The sequence below is a fragment of the Odontesthes bonariensis genome, chromosome 18 (assembly GCF_027942865.1).
Source record: "Odontesthes bonariensis isolate fOdoBon6 chromosome 18, fOdoBon6.hap1, whole genome shotgun sequence".
Classification (NCBI taxonomy): Eukaryota; Metazoa; Chordata; class Actinopteri; order Atheriniformes; family Atherinopsidae; genus Odontesthes; species Odontesthes bonariensis.
Window position 1 is genome coordinate 23,636,321 of NC_134523.1, and position 13,118 is coordinate 23,649,438.

Here is a 13,118-nt window from a genome sequence, read left to right on the forward strand (position 1 = left end):
GCACCCAGTTTCTCAGATAGATCACTGCTGTTGTCAGGATCTATAAGGTCACAAACACTGAGGCACTAATCCTTCGGAAACAGACTGGTGGAACATCATTTGGAATTTTAAAAAAATTACTTCAAATCTAGCTGATATGTGACTAAAATTATATAAAAAAAACAATGAGTAATTTTAGTTTTAGCTGCAAATGTGTATTCATTCATTTCCATCTCAAATGATCTTTTTACAGATTGTTACATTACTGCCACATTATCACCTTTAAACTTAATTTAATGTTGCAATCTGTGGAATAGCATCGACTCAAATAAAATATCAAAGTTCTGAACTCAGTTATGCAAATGTTCACATTTTTCTAATTTTTTGTGAAGCTTAAAGGAGAGAAAATAAGGTGGGAAAATAAATAAGCATGCTATGTCATCAGTGCTTGAGGCCTTTTATAAAACTTCAAAGAATTTAATGAATTTAATTTAGCTCTTTTTTCATTTAAAGACATTAAACTAAAGGTTAAAACAAAGAAGACACACACTAGCAAAAATAAAAGCAATCGATTTTTATTAAACACAGAAGTTTTCAGTCGGACATCCTAATCATCCACAGGATACTCCTCCCTGGCATATAAAAGCATCACATCATCGCCCTTCAAAATACTTGGCTGGTGCTCTATCAACTCTCATTAGTCAGTCATTTTAATACATAATTATAAAAAATAATGAAATTCATATGACAATTCATATTGCACCTTCTTTTCATTCTTTGTTTTACCTTTAAAGAAAAAAGATTAGTACCGTATAGCCACGTTTATGACAATTTTTAACAACAAATAATTGCATTAAAAAAAAGTATTTTCATTAAATACGGTTAAATACTTCTTCCTCTGTCTTTCAGCTTTTATTGACTGTTTAATCAGTGTTCTGGGTTGTATCTGTAAGAGTGGTTAATAAAAGAGACTTCAAATTTAATTTGTGAACAAAATCCAGAAAATCCCCTAATTTTGCCAAGCTACTGAAGCACAATCTGTGATATATTCATGCTGCAAAACAACACTTAATATAATAAGAATTTCCTATATAAGTGCTATATTTCTTTACATAAGTTCATCATATTTCTCCCTTTCATTTTCTTCATCTTAATCATTCTGTCTAGAAAATCTAACACTGGTGAAATTGGTTCTGTGGCTGTCAGTGGAGATTACACAAGCCAAGCAGAATCAGCACCATATGGCACACACCCTCAAACACTAACTTGGTGCAACATTACAGCTTATACATTTATACGGCAGAAAACAAGATGATGCATAAGCTTTACGTTACCATACTGTTATCACTGCAATACACGAGTCAAAGAGCAGAGACTTCTAATTCTATGAGACTCCAAAGAAAAAACGAGAATAAAAAAAGTGAGGCCTGAAATGTCTATTTTTGTAGCTTTAAATGAAGTGCTAACAAAATGCTAAAGGAATTATTCAGTCAACGGATCAGAAGACTAGAAATGCCACAGTATCTATTGATTAAATAGATATATTTGACAAAATCATTTCTAAATCATTTCTCCATATTTCACAGATTCTATTCGCAAGATCAGTCGTCTTGAAGTCAGTCACATCTGCACTGGGTCCAGTTCAACTTAATTTTACTGGTCAAAACAGAATTACCCTGAAAAAGAGAAAAAAATATATTTGTTGATTATTGTTAATTCATGAAATTAAAACTATTGTTTGATCAGGTAAAAACTGACTTTATATTTTCTTTTCTTTATGTTTTGCATACTTATTATAACCAGTTCGAGCCAAGTATTTTACACGTGGACTAAACTAGCATCACATACATGACATAAACCACCATGACTGTGGCTTTTGCCTAAAAAAAAACATGTGACTCACTACGACTGCTCCATATCTTGATGAACAATCCAGCTACACAGACGAGCGTCACAACAGCTCCAATAACAGCAGCAAAGTGTATCCTTGAAGAACCTGGAAGTATAAGAAAATATTTACTCTTTAAGTCATTATTCTCCATTCACAAAATGTCGTGTGATCAGAAAGTGTTTGTAGTGGTTGATGAAACAACTCTGGACATTGTTCTTAGAATTCAGACGGTGATACTTATATTTTGTGCATCCTTTGGTATGTGACCAAATTGTTTTTTAGTGGCAGTGTACAAGCCATTGGCTATTTTATTAAGTTTATTGTCATAATTGTGGTATGAAAGTGCAACAGTCATAGTGTAACTGCATTAATTGCTTTTAAAGCAATACAATGTAACTTCTCAAAAAGCCCATTATGGAGCTCCCCCTACAGGCTGTTCCGAGAGCAACTCTAGTCCGGTCTCTTGCTTTGTCGGCCTCTCTCTTTCTCTTCCTTGATTCATCAGTCAACGTCTTCTTCTGTTTCTTCGGTGCCTCTTCCATGATGATTGTACTGACAATTTTGCGCTAGCTTAGCCTTATACCTGGGAGCGTGAGAGGGGTCTATTTGTTTTTGCGGTAGGTGTGCCAGAAAGCAAGTCGAAGTACTTCCGCTCAGCTCCCGGGCCGCTCCAGCGAAGTTACATAGCGCTGTTTTTCCAACTTAGACCCTCGAAGGGCATAGGAGAAAGGCCAATCGTAATATTAAAACTCATTCTAGCCGCACAATTTTTTTCAAGCTGTTATTTTAAGGTAGAAATGTTACATAGTATTACTTTAAGTAATACATCTATCTTTTAAACATTTCATTATGCAATGATTATGAATAAAGAATCCTATTTGTTTTTTTGTTAAAACTATTAGAATTTGTTTTGGGATGCCAGAGAGTTGTGCTTCATTAAAATTAAATTCATGCATGCAACAAACAGTTTTCTAAGAGACTCAGGAATACTGATCCATGACCATTTGAAAGGTGGTAATCACTGACACCTCACTGCAAGAACGTACAAGCTTACATCTGTTGGCTCGAGTCTATGTGTATAGAGTTTACATGCACTCCCTTCGATTCCTGGCCTCTTCCTATAGAACAATTCTGCTTTTGTGATGGTCAATATGACTATAACTGGTTGTCTGTAGGAGGATGCTGTTGCAGGAGTCAATTCTGGAAGTGATGAAGGCGTGAATGAGGGTTTCGGCAGCAGAGGAGGAGAGTGTTGGGCGGAGTCGGGCAATGTTCTTGAGATGAAATTGTAAATGGACTGTACTTGTATAGCACTTTTCTAGTCTAGCTGACCACTCAAAGCGCTTCTAACACTACATGCCACATGTAGTTCACACACAATCATACAGCACGTCTACATCTATACACACTACGTGCTTTCTAACATGCATGCATCATGTATGCATCATATATGAATGTGTGTGTGAATGATTCATCAGTAGGCAACGTGGGGTTCAGTGTCTTGCCCAAGGACACTTCGACATGTAGCCCAGGGAAGCCGGAGTCAAACCACCAACCTTACGATTGGTGGGCGACTGCTCTTCCTCCTGAGCTACAGCCGCCCAGAAGAAGGCAGAAGAAGGCAGTTCTGGTGATTTGGCTTATGTGATGGTCAAAGGAGAGGTTACTGTCAAAGATGACTCCAAGGTTGCGACTGTGGGGGGTGGAAACAGGGTGGAGTTGTCGATGGTGAGGCGGAAACTGTGTGGTTTTGGTGAGGGATTTGGGGCCGATAATGATCAGGTCGGATTTGTCACAGTTGAGTTTGAGGAAATTGGTCTGCATCCAGGATTTGATGTCGGCGAGGCAGTTGGAGAGAGAGGAGTGAGTGGCGGGGGTGATTGAGTTGGTGGAGATGTAAAGCTGGATGTCATCGGCATAACAGTGGAAATGGAGACCATGGTGGCGAATGATGTTGCCAAGGGGGAGCAGATAAAGTATGAGGAGGATAGGACCAAGTACCGAACCCTGGAGGACGCCTTGAATTTGGACAAAATGTTGGGGAAAAAAAACCTGGGACTAATAATCTAAGTTGTAAATTATCTTTTAATGACTATAGAAACAGAAAAAATGGTGTTTGTTTTAACTGGCTTTGACATGGTGCCATTCAGTCAACAATTAAATGAAAACAGTCAATCTTTGTCCAATAAACTGACTCTCCACCAAATTTCATAAGAATTCCTTAAGTTATCGGAGCTGTCCAATAAGATATTAAATAAACAGAAAACATCTCTTCTGATATCACGTCTTACCGGAGTTAGTCCTGACTATGGCTTTGTCCAATCTGGAAGTGATGTTGCCCTCGAAACTGGAGAACTGAAACACACAGTCGAACCTCGTCCAGTCTTCAGGTGTCAATGAATGAAGCTGCAGGTCAACAGTCATCTGAAAGGTCCCATCATCATTTGGGAGGATCTCTCCATGGTCCACACCCTCATGAATCTCCTCTCCATCTCTCCTCCAGAACATCAAGGCTCTGTTTGGGTAGAAACCTGTAGCATGGCAGCTGACTGGAGAGGAGGGAGTCTTCTGGAGGAGAGACACTGATGGAAAAACTGGAGAGACAGACAGAAGAATGGTTCATTCATCACAAGGTAATATATCTTACTAAAAAATCAACTTAGAAAAACTTCATGAATTCAGATGGGTTTGTTGTTTGAGGTGCTCTTTGGAAGAAATGGGCATAAAATAGATTATCAAAATAAATAGATAAACAAAACACTCCACAGTACTCTTAAAAACAATTAAAATACGTTTCTCTGCTTCTTTATATAATACTGACTTAATTTAACATTTATTGAATTAAACAAAATTAAAAGCTTTTTTGATAATTACTCATGAGCCGGCTGTAGGGCTGTTTTATAACAGCGCAATATAATTAATTGCTTAAAACTATTTTAAACCTTCTGGGGTAGGCTAGTTGGAAAGTACAGTATTACCCTCTGAGATGTAGTACAGCGGAAGTGTGGGAAAACGTAGCATAAAATGGGAATACTCAAGGGAAGCATGAGAACCTCAAAACTGTAGTTCATTTTAGTACCTACCTTTCCACTAAGTTGGAACTCAGAGCAGCTAAAATACAAGCTATTGCATTCAGTGAGAGTTTTACAGATTTACAGAACACTAAAATATGCTTTTGTGTTTTCTTCGACTCGTTTACTTTTGGGGTTTTTTGGCCTTGACAGACGTGGCAGTATTCATTTGTTTATTACTAAAATTATTCTCCCTGCCTTTGTTTCTAACCACACACAAACGTCAAGCAAAAGAAAACTTTAATGCCAACAAACAGTGTACTGCACCTCATGTAATAAGCTGCGGTATACTTCACTTTACTTCTTTAAAACACATTTTTATGTTTATTAAACTAATGTAGGCCCTGTGGTTCTACCTGTTTTCTGCAGAGCGTCATTTGTGTATTTCAAATACATCTTTAGTAAATCCCTGCATTCTTCTGTAAGTGCAATCTTCCAAAACAAACTTCTATGTCCATCTCTTTCCCAGTCGTGTTTGGTTAGGACAGCCTGACGTTTTGGAGTAATCCACGTCTCAGTTTTCAAATCAAATCTTATTAAGTCTTCGCCATCGTAGCCAAATTGACTAAAACCGTTGAAGTCTCCAGTTTCTTCATCCAAATGACATCCATTCATCCTCTGAAAAATGTGGACACCTGAAAGACAGAAGTAGAAAGTGGATCTCTTTCAACCTGACAACTTATGTTGAAACAACACGAAAGGAACTTTTCGAGGAAGAAGTAATACATTTACTGTAAAATTATGCCTGAAATCAGAGTGAAGACTGAACTTTTGTTTACTGACAACTCCAATTAATGTTTAATGGTTTTAAAGATAAACCAACTTACCCTCAGACTGGTTAAAGCGCTGCTTCAAACTTTCAATATTTGCTCTTAAGCTTTCCCGGTTGAAAAGACACTTGTTAATCAACCACTCCTGATGTGAAGGTATATCTTCTAAGAGTTTTCCCATCCAACTTGTACTGGGGTTAAGACCTGGTTTGTTGCTGTTGCAGCCACCCAATTGGACATCATCAAATACTACAGAACCAAAAAACTCTGGAAAGTCTGAGATTCCTGATGTGGCAGTGAGGATATAGGTCAGGGAGTGTGGTGCTGTAGGACAAACATTGAATTACGCATTATTGTTTTTACATTCTGATGGTTTGATATAGAAATCTTAACAAGAACTATTGATTTGTAGTTATGTATAAAGAAGATTTAAAATATGCACCAATCTGCCATAATCGTATGACCATACACCGAATAGTACTATGGGTACTATGCTTTAAGCTACCAAAGGAGCTCTAACTAGTCTGGGTGTGGACAGAAACATCTCAGGGTGTGCAGTGCATTGTCAGGTGAGGTCTTTGTGGATTGGGCTTCCCACAGATGCCATCAGATTGGAATTTAATGAGGCCATTTGAACCGTTTAGACTCTTTGTCATAGACTCTGACCCCTTCCGAAGCAGTATTTGCGGGGCCGACTACTATCCTGCTGGGAGAGGCTGCTACTGTAGGGTAGGTACTGTTACCATATGGGGGGGCAAGTGTGACTAGTAGGTGGCAAAGTATATATAGTATAGCACACCAGAAATTGTATTGAGGTGCTGATCACTGCGAACAAATCATTTGAAAAACAAAATACCATGACCCCTTTAACAACACATTATGTGGTGGTGGCATGTAATGTGGTAAATTTACAATGACAACATAAAGTAAATTACCAGATTTGTTGGTAATGTTTGTTCCCATTTTCTTATAGCGATCAAGCCATTGTGGTCATTTAGGCCTTTAATAGGGGTATTAGTTAGCTACACGACTATTACAACTTGATTCCCAAAAGAAAAGGGGTACATTCTCTACCTGCAGGATAGCAAAATAGAGTGATAGAGCCCAGAAAAGAAATCGGGATCAGACATTGATGAAAGCCCTCAGCAAGAGATTCACAATTAAAGTTATCTTTCAGTAACAGTGACATAAGTAAGTGGTGATTCAAAGATTCAAAGATTCAAATTCAATATAAACACAAGAAACTTGTGCTAAAGAAAATAAAAAATAAAATAAATAAAATAAAGGACCAGACTCAGTGAATAATTCCCTTCACTCCGTATTATATAGATCAATGAGCAGTGCTGACCAACATATCATTGGGGTCATCAGGTGGGAACCTCCTTTCATCAATGTTTCGTCTAGTTGGGCCCACGACACCTCCAGGAGGCTAGACAATGACCACTGGCGTCCCAGAGTCACCCCCCTAATGCCAGCCAACACTGCCCCTCACACCACAACAACCATAATCTACCTCAGCTTCTCACCAACTGCACACCAGTTACAGCGGGGTGGGGATGCAAACCCTGGTTCGGGTAGGGGAAGAAATAAAAGAGGTAAGAAAAGCAGGAATGGGATTCAAACCCTGGTTCGGGTAGGGGTAATGAAAATATAGAGGGTGCCAGAGGTGGAGGCAGGACAAGACACACTAGCAGATTCAGCAGACAAACTCACCTAAACAGTCCTATAATCACTAAAATACCAGCAAAAACAAAGCCATGCAACTCACTCTCACCAACTGCACACCAGTCACAGCGGGGTGGGGATGCAAACCCTGGTTCGGGTAGGGGAAGAAATAAAAGAGGTAAGAAAAGCAGGACTGGGATTCAAACCCTGGTTCGGGTAGGGGTAATGAAAATATAGAGGGTGCCAGAGGTGGAGGAAGGACAAGACACACTAGCAGATTCAGCAGACAAACTCACCTAAACAATCCTATAATCACTAACAATGCCAGCAAAAACAAATCCATACAACTCACTCCAAGCCAACTCACCCAAAATGGCCGCCTGGTTTCAAAAGGATCACATGTGCCAAACCCTCCACTTAAATAGCTTGAACTTCTTCTTTGCTTTTTCAAAAGTCTGTTTACCCTAAGTGCCCCCCCTGCTGGGCCCCCAGTTGCTATTGAATCTTCTAATCCAAATCCACTGGCTGGATTTTACTGCTTTATCTGAAACCTCCTTCACTATTTTTCTCACACTCTGTCCACTTACACCCAGCTCCCTCAACAATGAGACAACAGACTTTGCAACAAATCCTCTACATCCTACTTCCACTGGACAGATTCTAACCTTCCATCCTCGCTGCTCTGCTTCCGCCCCCAACTCCACATATCTAAGCTTTTTCCTTTCATATGCTTCCTCTACTAATTCCTCCCAAGGAACAGTCAGCTCTATGAAATAGACTCTCATTCTACTCCTAGACCACAAGACTATATCAGGCCTTAGGTTTGTAGAGGCTATTTCCTGGGGAACAACAAGCTTATTTCCTTGCAGTTGCAGTACCTGAACATAACGAACTTAACGGGTCTCCATTTACCCAGAGTTTTAGGTTCTGGGGAGTTGGCAATACATCATATGTTGCCCCTATCAAAAATCTAATACACCTTTCCTCCATACTCCACAGTTCTTTCCAACTAAGCTTTTTCTTTTCTACACCTTCCCAATTCACCCACCGTCCCTGCTTAGCCTGAGCCACTGCCTTTGCACCCCTTAACATTTCCTCCTGTCTACGAATCTGCTCAACAACTAGCTTTCTCTTCTCCTTGGGACCTGCTCTACTCCACACTGGTTTGCCTGGGCCAAGCCCCAAGCCTCCCCGGCCTATTTGCACATTACCCAAAATCTCTGTATGTCTAAGAGTTGCTTCTGCCTCCTGAGCTGCCAATCTTGGTTTCCATTTCCTCCCCTTGGTTGGGTTTGGAACCACCTTACTAACTACCACATCTTTACTCCGAGCTAACAGGAGCTCTGTCCTAACTTTAGTACATTTAAAATCCTCTACTAGACTAGATACTGGGAGCTGGAGTATGCCTTTCCCATACAGTGCCACAGTACTTAAGCATCTAGGAACACCTAGCCACTTCCTAATATAAAAGCTAACTAATCTTTCCATTTTTTCTACAACAGATAATGTAATCTCATACACAGACAGTGGCCACATCAACCTAGGAAACAATCCAAACTGCAGACACCACAGCTTCAACTTTCCTGGAAGCCCTGATTTATCTATTCTATCCAGTCCCTCAACAACATCTTCACGAAACTGCTTTCCATCATTCATGTCTGCCTGGTACCACCTGCCTAAACTCTTCACAGCCTTTTCCCTTATTATTGGAATACTTTCTTCATCTATTACAAACTTTCTATCACTTAATTTCCCTCTACTTATTGAGATACTTCTAGACTTAGTAGGTTTGATTTTCATCCCAGCCCACTTTAGATTTTTATCAAGTCTCTCAAGTATTCTCTTCATACATGGTACTGTTGTAGTCACTAACGTCATATCATCCATGTATGCTCTAATTGGCGTAAGGCGTATGCCATCCTGACGTCTCTCTCCACCTACAACCCACTTGGAAGCTCTAATAATTATCTCCATGGCCATTGTAAATGCTAATGGAGAAATTGTACACCCTGCCATAATGCCTATTTCTAGCCTCTGCCAACCTGTTGTGAAACCTGCTGTACTTAAGCACAGTCTAATATCTTGAAAATATGCTCTTACTAAGTTAACCACTACTACAGGCACTCTAAAATACTCAAATGCTTCCCAAATAAGGCTATGTGGCACTGAACCAAATGCATTTGCTAGATCTAGAAATATAACATGCAAGTCTTTTTTCTCAATCTTGGCTGTCTGAATCTGATGCCAAATCATGCTAGTGTGCTCTAAACACCCTGCGAAACCTGGTATTCCTGCCTTCTGCACAGTAGTATCTATTAAGCTATTCTTTTCTAAATAACTAGCTAATCTCTGTGCAACCAAACTAAAGAAAATCTTCCTCTCTACATTTAGGAGAGAGATCATCCGGAACTGACTCAGGTCCGAGGACTCTTTCTCCTTTGGAATAAGAACGCCTCCTGCCCTACGCCATGCTCTAGGAATAACCTGTTTCTCCCAAACTATTCTTAATTGCCTCCACAAAAACTTTAGGATATCAGGTGCACTTTTATAAAGGCCTTTAATAGGGGTATTAGTTAGCTACACGACTATTACAACTTGATTCCCAAAAGAAAAGGGGTACATTCTCTACCTGCAGGATAGCAAAATAGAGTGATAGAGCCCAGAAAAGAAATCGGGATCAGACATTGATGAAAGCCCTCAGCAAGAGATTCACATTTAAAGTTATCTTTCAGTAACAGTGACATAAGTAAGTGGTGATTCAAAGATTCAAAGTTTTATTTGTCACATGCATAGTTATACACGGTACAACATGCAGTGAAATGACCTTTGACCGCCGTCCACAAAATACAAACTATAAACTATAAAATATAAACTAGGTAGCAAAGTAACATTAATAGAACGTTAAAGTAAAATTAAATATTCCTAAATTAGAATAGTAGAATATCAAATAAAATATATAAGATATATAAGCAAGATTAAAATACAAAATAAGATTAAAAATATATACATATAGAATAAAATAGAGTACAAAATAAAGTAAAGTAAAGTAAATATATGTATGTGCACAAGTTAAAGTCCGAGATATGTACACCGTGTGTGCAAAACCGCAGATTTGTGCATGTGTCATTATGTCATCACCACTTGTCTCCCTGGTAAACAGGAGGGCTGGGTCTGTAACACACGTTACCAGATCACGACTTCTTTACAAACTTCTTAATGGATGAGAAGTTTGTAACTTTCCCCCCCAACAGAATACTAACATGTTAAATCACTCCACTCGGTCATATGGTATCCAGGACTCATACTCATTTCATATGTTTCTGTAATACCAGGCTCTTTTACTCCTCAAATGTTTAATTAGAAAACACTGCAACAGTGGAGTTCAGCATGAATATTGTATGAAGAGTAAAAGGAAAGAAACTCAGTGAAATGTGATAATACCTGGAGATGCAATTTGACAGATGAGAAGAAAAGCAATAAACCTCCTCAGCGGCTTCTTAGTTCCCATCATTTGTCTTCTTTGGACAAAGCTGTGGTCAGGGAAGCAGGAAGTTAATGAGCACTGGAGTTGCAGATGTGTCATAACAAATAAAGTAGAACATTTGTGGTTTTGTGTGTTAATTCGGGCTCAAATAGCTTTAAATATATATATATATATATATATCCTATATACTGTAGCTGTAAAGCACTTTGAATTGCCTTGTGTACGAATTGTGCTCAACAAATAAAATTAACTTGCCTTATATACAGTATATCTATATCTATAAATCCGGATGTTTGCTTCTAGACTGACAGATGTCTAAGTGTGTTTTTGTGTGTTAATGCTGGCTGAAATAGCTTTATATATATATATATATATATATACATATATATATCTATATATATATATATATATAGATATATATATATCTATATATATATCCTATATACTGTAGCTGTAAAGCACTTTGAATTGCCTTGTGTACGAATTGTGCTCAACAAATAAAATTAACTTGCCTTATATACAGTATATCTATATCTATAAATCCGGATGTTTGCTTCTAGACTGACAGATGTCTAAGTGTGTTTTTGTGTGTTAATGCTGGCTGAAATAGCTTTATATATATATATATATATATATATATATATATATATATATATATATATATATATATATATATATATATATATATATATATATATATATATATCCTATATACTGTAGCTGTAAAGCACTTTGAATTGCCTTGTGTACGAATTGTGCTCAACAAATAAAATTAACTTGCCTTATATACAGTATATCTATATCTATAAATCCGGATGTTTGCTTCTGGACTGACAGATGTCTAAGTCCCCAACTGTGCTAATTTAAAAAGTTATCAATTCATAAAAAATACTTGATTGTCCAATGGTCACATCGCACTTAACTATTTCATGTTGCATCTGTTTAAAAAGCATGTTACAACACTAGTTTAATCTTATCTGGCCCATATTAAGATCAGATTTATTTGTCCTGCATACACACGAAATTTGTCCTCCGCTTTTAACCCATCCAGGTTGGCACCCGTTGACACACACATGCACAGGGTCACACACTCATGGAGACAGATGCCAACCTGGAGCGGTGGGCAGCCATTCGCAGCGGCCGGGGAGCATGGGAGAACGGTGCCTTGCTCAATGGCACCTCGACCGTGACAAGGAGGTGGACAGACACCCCTCCGCCAATGTTTTTTGAGTGGTGAGAGTGAGAATCGAACCTGCCAACTTTCCGGTTATTGGACGACTGACTCTGATAACCCGCCGATAACCCGAGGTTCTGCCTATTATTATGCACACCATTCTTTAAGAAGTACTTTAAGCCACAGCCTTTCACACTATTAAATAGAATAGAAATATATAGAAAAATAAATAGAAAAATATCAAATCGAATAGATATTCAAGATTTTAGATGACATTAAAATGGCGACAAAAACAGCAGTTAGTTTCACTTCGAGCATTACCTGTAAAATTAAAAAGTAAAAAGTAAAATACGTGTACAGCAGAAATGACAAACTTACCTGTATTGATGTCTTTGCTCTGTATACTTTTCTTACCTTCCCCCTGGAGAGCTGACCACCTGAGAAATCACCTGACCCCTTAATGCTGCATTCACTGACACTTGGAAAAAGGGTGTAAAAACGCAACGTGTTCATTTTGAGGTCATTTTCTGTACATGGGTTAAATTAGGAAAAAACATTGCTCCCTCGTAGTTTGCTTTGCTATTTTTTGTTACTTAAATGCAGATGACAGGCGAGCTAAAAAGGAAAATTCACTTTCCTCTTCTTCTTTTTATCATTAGTAATTTCCCAATTTCAGATTTGGTTGATAAATTCACAGTGGCCTCCAAATGCAGCATTATTATGACCAATAGTAATAGGACATAATGAAGCATCACAGGTTACCAGGCAGAAACTGACCTACTGATCGGCAGCTCCTGTCTGTTGACAAACATTACTACAATAATGCAGATGAGGACAGTGACTGAGAGTATTACAACATCCAAGATATTAATTAGTCGGGATTTTGATAATTATAATTTATATTAAAAAAAGAAGATTTTAAGTTTTTTTTGTTTGAGAAAAAGAACAGAAGGAAACAAATGGGTATGCATACTGACTTTTTCACATTACAAGAGAATATGTTATCAACCATTCAGCACAAAATTAATGATTAAAACAATTAGCATAAAAAATAATATTTTCAAATAGGATAAATTGTATGACT

The 13,118-nt window shown here is 38.1% G+C and overlaps 1 protein-coding gene across 1 annotated transcript; it reads right to left on the bottom strand.

Annotated features, from left to right (window-relative positions):
* Positions 1-538: 538 nt before the first annotated feature.
* LOC142367600 (major histocompatibility complex class I-related protein 1-like) lies at positions 539-12,797 on the bottom strand. The gene is made up of 7 exons (XM_075449607.1): positions 12,413-12,797; positions 10,818-10,906; positions 5,769-6,035; positions 5,298-5,576; positions 4,162-4,464; positions 1,883-1,975; positions 539-1,655 (listed from the first exon to the last, which is right to left on the bottom strand). The coding sequence occupies exons 2-7, from the start codon at positions 10,885-10,887 to the stop codon at positions 1,651-1,653; spliced, it is 1,017 nt and encodes a 338-aa protein (XP_075305722.1). The 5' UTR covers positions 10,888-10,906; positions 12,413-12,797; the 3' UTR covers positions 539-1,650.
* Positions 12,798-13,118: the final 321 nt, after the last annotated feature.